The sequence below is a fragment of the Triticum aestivum genome, chromosome 6D (assembly GCF_018294505.1).
Source record: "Triticum aestivum cultivar Chinese Spring chromosome 6D, IWGSC CS RefSeq v2.1, whole genome shotgun sequence".
NCBI lineage: Eukaryota > Viridiplantae > Streptophyta > Magnoliopsida > Poales > Poaceae > Triticum > Triticum aestivum.
In genome coordinates, this window is record NC_057811.1 from 450,066,295 (window position 1) to 450,073,008 (window position 6,714).

Below are 6,714 nucleotides of genomic sequence, written 5' to 3' on the forward strand. Positions count from 1 at the left end.
CATCTATTTCGATGTCTATGTAAATGGTACTAGCAGCAGTCTGATCTAGTCTCGGTTGCCTTCTTCTCTACACAACTTCAACGCGAAAACATAGGACGGCTCATGATGTTGATTTCGACAAGGGACTTGGATGTAGCGAGCTGTTTGCGATATTTGAAAGGTTGTGGATAGGTCTCGGTCGACTGAGACTTAACCAAGTCTCAGTCAAGTAATATAGTATATAAGAAGCAAAATGGAAAAACCGAAAAGAAAAATTTAGTACGAATCTCCATGCAAAAGTCAAATGAATATAGCATCGATAGAGACATAACGAAGTCTCGGTCGACTGAGACTTAGCAAAACTGTATTTGAAATGAACTGTAACCTTGTAGTACATCCATATACATCTTCTTCTTTTGTTTAAGCGGCCATACAAATTTTCTGTTTCACTTTTGCATTTTCCGTTTGCAAGATACAAATAAGACAGGAAAAAACAAGCGTCTGTAGACAGTGTTAAAACTAGCAATGCAAATGTAATACTCTTTGCAATGCACCTGATGAAATTGTGCACGTTTTAGGTTAACTGCAGCAGTGACAGTATGTTAACTATAATAGTGTATATGAAGTATAGACCTGTAAAAAGAAGAAGAAAACTAGTATCTGAAGTAGGAGTCTCGGGAGTCAAAGCTCCACAGGGAAGCGCTGGCGCCATGGCCACACTCCTCCATGTCCTCGTCGCCCTGCGGCGGCGGCGGCGTCACCTGCAGGAAGTCGTACGCATTGCTGCCCCAGCCGGCCGTCGGCGAGAAGAGCGGCGGCTGGTGCGCCATGACCGAGCGCCAGTCGATGCTGCCGTCCGGCGCGGCCGCCACCTCGTCGCCGAAAATGTCCATGGCGCCGTTCTCATGCTGCGCCCACGACGGCTGCGTCACGGACCACTGGTCCGTAGACAGCGCGGCCGGCGCCCGCGAGAAGCAGTCGTCGGCCACGTCCATGAGCGCCGCGGCGGCCTCCCGGGCGGAGACGGCGGCGCGGTTGGCGTGGGAGAGCGCGGCCGCCTGCACCTCCTGCGGGTCGACGCTGTGGCGGCACGGCGGCGGCGGCGAGTCCGGGAAGTTGAGGTCGGCGCCGGCCGCGCCTGGCCCGCGGAGGCAGACGAAGGCGGCGTCGAAGGCGCGCGCGGCCTTCTCGGGCGCGTCGTAGGAGCCCAGCCAGATGCGCTCCCGGCTGTTGGGCAGCCGGATCTCCGACACCCACTTGCCCCACTTGCGCCGCCGCACGCCCTTGTACTTCCTGCCCCCGCCGCCCTCCGCCTCCGGCGACGCGGCCCCGCTCGCCGGCGACGACGTCGACATGACGCTGGTCAGCTAGCAGCTCAGCTGGTAGCCGGGAGAAGCTAGCTAGTCGTTGTCGTCGTCGTCGTCGATGGAAGCTTGCTCGTGCTGCTGCCACTGTACGTCGTCGAGGGTTGGCCGCTGGCTGGCTGCGTTGTCGATGGAGCTGAGCTGATGGTGTTGGCGCGCGGCCGCTTTATACCGTCGCCGGGGTCGCGCGCGGCGCGTTGACTCGCGGGAAATGGCGCGTCGGACGGGGACGTGCATGGTCCTGGCCACGTGGCGAGTCGTAGGGCCAGCTAGCAGGGATCGCTTTGGCGAACGCGTGCAGATCCCTGGTGTGGCTGCTCGGTGGGGCCGCAGTCGGTCGTCCTCTTGCAGGATCTCTCCTGTCCTAATTGGGGCCTCTTTGGTTCTAGAGACATGTACTAAAATGTACACGGATTTTTTTTTGACATATACAGTACCAGCTAATTATTGAAGGTTTAGGGAGGAGGAGGATCATTGATGACGCCGAGAGACAATTGGGTTGACTCTACGTACTGCAAAAAAGTCAATCAAAGCTCTACAGTGCTTATACTATAGAATAATAAGGCATGAGGGATCAAAGTCCAAATTTGATGACATGTGTGAATATATTTTTAAGCGGAAGTCAGTGGCCCCATCGATAGCAAGACGCCTATGGTGAGTTTGTTACTCTTGAAACTCATCGTATTACTCGGTGTTTCCAAAACGAAAAAAAAAACTCAATATCTTTGTACAGTACATTATTATCATGTAGTGGTGTCTACTCTCACTTGATAGAAAACCCACCATGCATGATATTTTTGTGCTGGTGCATGTTTAAAGTGCTAGAGTTGTTCCTTCGCAAAGAAAGTGGTAGAGTTGTTCCAAATTATGTCAGACTTATAAAAATCTATATTACAAAAGTTTTTTTTTAAATAGAGAGTTGTATTAATTAAAAGAGGAAACATTGTTCTTACAATCTTGCAAAGGCACGCTCAATGCTCGGGTTGGCACTGTCCCTTGCATAACGCCACCACGCAACTCTCTACGCCAAACTGGGCAAGACAATGGGCTAAACTATTGACTCTTCTATCTACTTTACGAACTTTAACTTCTCCGCTTCCTTGCTTGATGGCTTGTAATTCCCTCGCAATCACTCTGATTTCCGATCTATCCATACATGAGGGGTCGAGTGCCTTTGCCACCACATTGTTTTCCATCTCAATAACTAAAGGTAGGTCCGTACCTGACATTGCTTTCCGTAGTCCTTCTAGACAAGCCATCGCTTCGGCAAAATCTGCTCCTTTGCATCGTGGAATATAGTCCCAGGCCGATAAGATAATTCTCCCATCATGATCTCGAACCACGGATCCCCATGCTCCACTGCTGCTCTCCTGCAAGAAACTTCCATCAACATTGACCTTGTCCCACCCGAGGTCAGGCTTTTGCCACACTTCCTCCTTAGTATTATCATGTTCTTTCACTCCTGGCAGTTTGATCATATAGGGCTTTTCCCTTACGATTGATCTCGGAGTTTCCGTTCTCAATTATGCAGATGTTTACAAGTTAGTTTTGCAAAAATCGAGCAGAGTGGGAAATTTTTGCTTTACCATTTGCAAAGATCACATCATTTCTATGATGCCAAACACGCCACAAAAATAGCATTAGTTTTTGTCTTAGGTCTTCAGTCGCTTTATCAAGTAGGACAAAAACTCAATCCCTTTCTGTATAGCTTACTTCACTCTCAGGACGGAGGTTCCACACGTCCTTCAACTCATGCCAAAGGGCTCTCGAAAACGTACATCGTTGTGCAACATGGAATCCCGTTTCGTCATCAGCACCACAAACACTACAAAATCGGAGTGAGGCCCGGGATACGTCTAAATCTGTTAGCTTTAACCGCAAGGGATTCAGTTGCTAGCCTCCATGCAAATACATGTTTTTCTCCTACACATACAGTGGGAAATGCTATCAGAGGCTCTAGAGGCCCCATGGAGGGGGGCGCCATCCACGACTTCCGGTGAGTTGTGCGATGTAGCCCGCATGTGGTCCCGAGTCAATATGTATATTTTCTCGAAAATTTCAACAAGTTTACATTTGGAGATGACGGGGTTTTGCATTCTTGTGGTTTCGCAAAAGAAATTTTGAGCACCTAAAGTTGCCTTTTAGTCCACAATCATCAGCTTTTAGCTAATAATTGCCTTTTTCCTGTAGATTTATTTCTTGCACATTTTCTAACATTTTTAAAAAGAACTACACAATTCTAGCACATGCTAGATTTTTTGAAAGAAACTTCAGTTCTATAAACCTACTTTATTTCTAATTTAAGAGTGAGTGACATGGAGTGTAATCAGTGCCCACTCAATTGCATAAGCATAGCATACTATGTCGAAGTTCATATTACCCCTCTTCGACTTGAAAATCATAATACGCCCCTTTCTTATAGTTCTCGATACAACTCCGTCAGCGAACTAACCCGTGGTTGGATGATTATGAAGACAACGGTATTCCCAGCCCGATGTGGAAAGCTTTGATTGGAAAAGAAAAGGGCAGGGCCCCACCCAGTAAAATACAGGGGGCAAAGATTAGTTATGGACGAAAAGTTACATAGGCATCAGTAGCAGCTTCATCAGTGTAGCATTTTCGATGATGAATAGCGTCTCCGTCTGTAATGTGTTAAAAAAACACTCCGTTGCATATGTGGCCGCCATGTCATCAGAGCCACATAATCCTCTGTCTCTCCCTCTCCCTCTCTCTCAATACATGTCAGCACACCCGAATCATTTCCTCCTAAGCTACTTGTCTGAATAACATAGAATCTAAATTATGGTCTCACTGAATGTTTTTACTAGGTAAACTGATTTTTCACAGCAGGCTTTTGGGTAATAACTTAAAAGTCATCTTCATCTTTTTTTTTGAGAGAGAGAAATAAGTCATCTTCTCCTAAACTACCAGTTCAAGTGAGTCGGAGTTTGAAGCGCGGTCTCGGTGGATGAAATGGTTTGAACTTTGAAGTTTCGGACCAAAATTTGAGGTAGCAACATAGCAGGTCACTAATTCTCCGCAAATCTGCTTGTCCATACGATGATCAGGATTTTCCTTGCAGTATTTTCATGTGTTTGTTTCAATTTTTACCTCACGGGCAATTCGCAAATAATAATAATAATAATAATAATAATAATAATAATAATATCATGGAGTGTTTGGGTGGCGTGTTTTGCTACCTTTGTGCTACTAGCTAGCTAGCCGCGTGGCCAGTCACGTACCGTACCAATTTTTTACCCTCCCTCAGTTTTTTTTTCTGACGTTTTTACGTGCAGTACGCTCTCAAGCTATCATCGATCGATCCCTCGTCGCTCTCAAAAGCCAAAGCCAAAAAAAAGTGCCGACCGGCCGGTTTTTCCTCGACACGTACCGAAGCGTCAGTACATCACGGCAGCGACCTCCGAGTTCACCGCTGGCCCGACAAGTCGGACTGCGGACCCAACATCGCATTCGGACGCAGCACCGCAGGGAGCTGCGGCCGCCGATTTCGCCGGTTTACCGCAGACCGATCGACGTAGCAAGCAGCGGCTAGCTCGTGTGCCGCCGGCCGGCCGCGCGCGCGGGCAGTCAAACGCACATGACAAGGTGATTTTTATCTCGTGCGTGCACTGCGTGTGAATAGCAGTGATCGACCGCCATAAGCCGACCGGTAACTCTTCCTTTTGCTCTTTTATAAACTGTAGACACGAATGTTGTCGCAGACAAGGGGAGAATATCATATGGGAACCAGTATTCAAAACATCTTTTACGTAAAAACTTCAAAACATCTTTTCTCTCATGATTTTCATCGGTTTCCACCGAATGCTGGTTTTCATATGATATTCTACCGCCGAGAAGATGAAATTTGGATTTATTCCCCCCCCCCCCCCCCCCCCCCCCCTACTAACTACTCCAGTAAGCATGCACGTGCAAGTGCAACACATGTATAAACTTCGGAAATCCTAGTCGGCTATTCCTACATACTAGTTCTACAAGAAGCTTACCGTACTATATGAGAGATGGAGCAACTACCCGAAGCAAATCATGGAGATAATCGTCATTCAATTAAACTACTCCCTCTGTCCCATAGAGGGAGTAGTACATAAGATTTACGTAAGACTGTTATGTTGGAATAGCATTGCTGTCTAAACTCTGGAAGAAATTTTTCTTTGCGATCTTAGTTGGATTTTTGTTCATCCTAGATATTAAAATCTCTTAGCTACTTCCCCATTCATTCAGTCGATTCTTATTAGTAGCTTTTCTGAGCGTACTTTTGAACAACATGCGAGTCTTGCTTTTGCTAATGCTTCATGATGCCATAGTGAATGCTGCTGCTTGTAAGTATTTAAAGATGTAAAATATTTTTAATAAAAAATAACACCATTTCATTTCCTCTGAGCGACCATAATAATATAATAATAATATATATTGGAAGTTACATTTCAAGCACATGTTTTTTTAATTAGGTGGGACTTCAGATCATGTCAAGCGGGTAAAAGTGATTTTAATACCGAGAATAAATGACGAGTCACTCCATCGATGGCGACACAAGTAAAGTTAGCAAAGTGAACTACCCAAATAAGCAAACACGCAACTAAAGTAGAGCTTAAGGACCCAAGGTTCATTATCTCTTCCAAAAGGAAAAAGTCAGGTATATATGTATTTCTTTTATCTATCTACACTTCAGTAAAATCATATCGAACACGTAAAGTCAAAATGTGTGTCTATGATTGTGAGATACTGACTTCGGTAACTCGATCAATGGTGATAAATGCATTCTAATTTGTTTGCGCAATGCAAGCTTCACTAGATGATCATGAAGGACAACGTCACAAAAAAAAGAGATGGTCATGAAGGACACATGAGTTTTGCCTACTCGATGGGACTCCAACAAGATGAGAGTCTAACGGCGGTCCAAGTGATTTTAACTTGTAGTACTATGTTTTGCTACGTTTGTGTTACTAGCTGGCCGTGGCCGACGGTGACAACTGCATGCTGCGGCCGGAGTGAAGCATCTGCTAGTCTACAATAGACATAGACAGAGATTTATCGTTCTTCCTTACCACTCACTCAGTACCACCCGTGGCGTGCGTGGGCTCGCTGCACGGCCGAATTTTGTCTGATACTATACCGCGTGACAGCAGCGGCCGGCCGCCGGCCTGCTCCGGTTCACCGCCAGCCCGACAAAGTCGGGGACTGCAAACCCAACATCGCACTCGGACGGCCGGTGCTGCAGCGAGCTGCGGCCGCCGAATTCGCCCGTGCGATCGACGCAGCAAGCTCGCGAGCCATGCATGGTGCCCGCCGGCCGCGCTTGCTTGCTTGCGACGAGAGCAGTCAAACGCACACGAAAAATGACTTTTAACCCGTG

The 6,714-nt window shown here is 46.9% G+C and overlaps 1 protein-coding gene across 1 annotated transcript; it reads right to left on the reverse strand.

The window, feature by feature from the left end:
* Positions 1-284: 284 nt before the first annotated feature.
* On the reverse strand, positions 285-1,461 carry LOC123141928 (ethylene-responsive transcription factor RAP2-1-like). Its single transcript, XM_044560989.1, has one exon. It carries the CDS (start codon positions 1,332-1,334, stop codon positions 633-635), a length of 702 nt encoding a protein of 233 aa, XP_044416924.1. The 5' UTR covers positions 1,335-1,461; the 3' UTR covers positions 285-632.
* Positions 1,462-6,714: the final 5,253 nt, after the last annotated feature.

Bases quoted from the DNA above. Each gene is read 5' to 3' on its own strand.
- LOC123141928 (XM_044560989.1), bottom strand. From the start codon at position 1,334: ATGTCGACGTCGTCGCCGGCGAGCGGGGCCGCGTCGCCGGAGGCGGAG.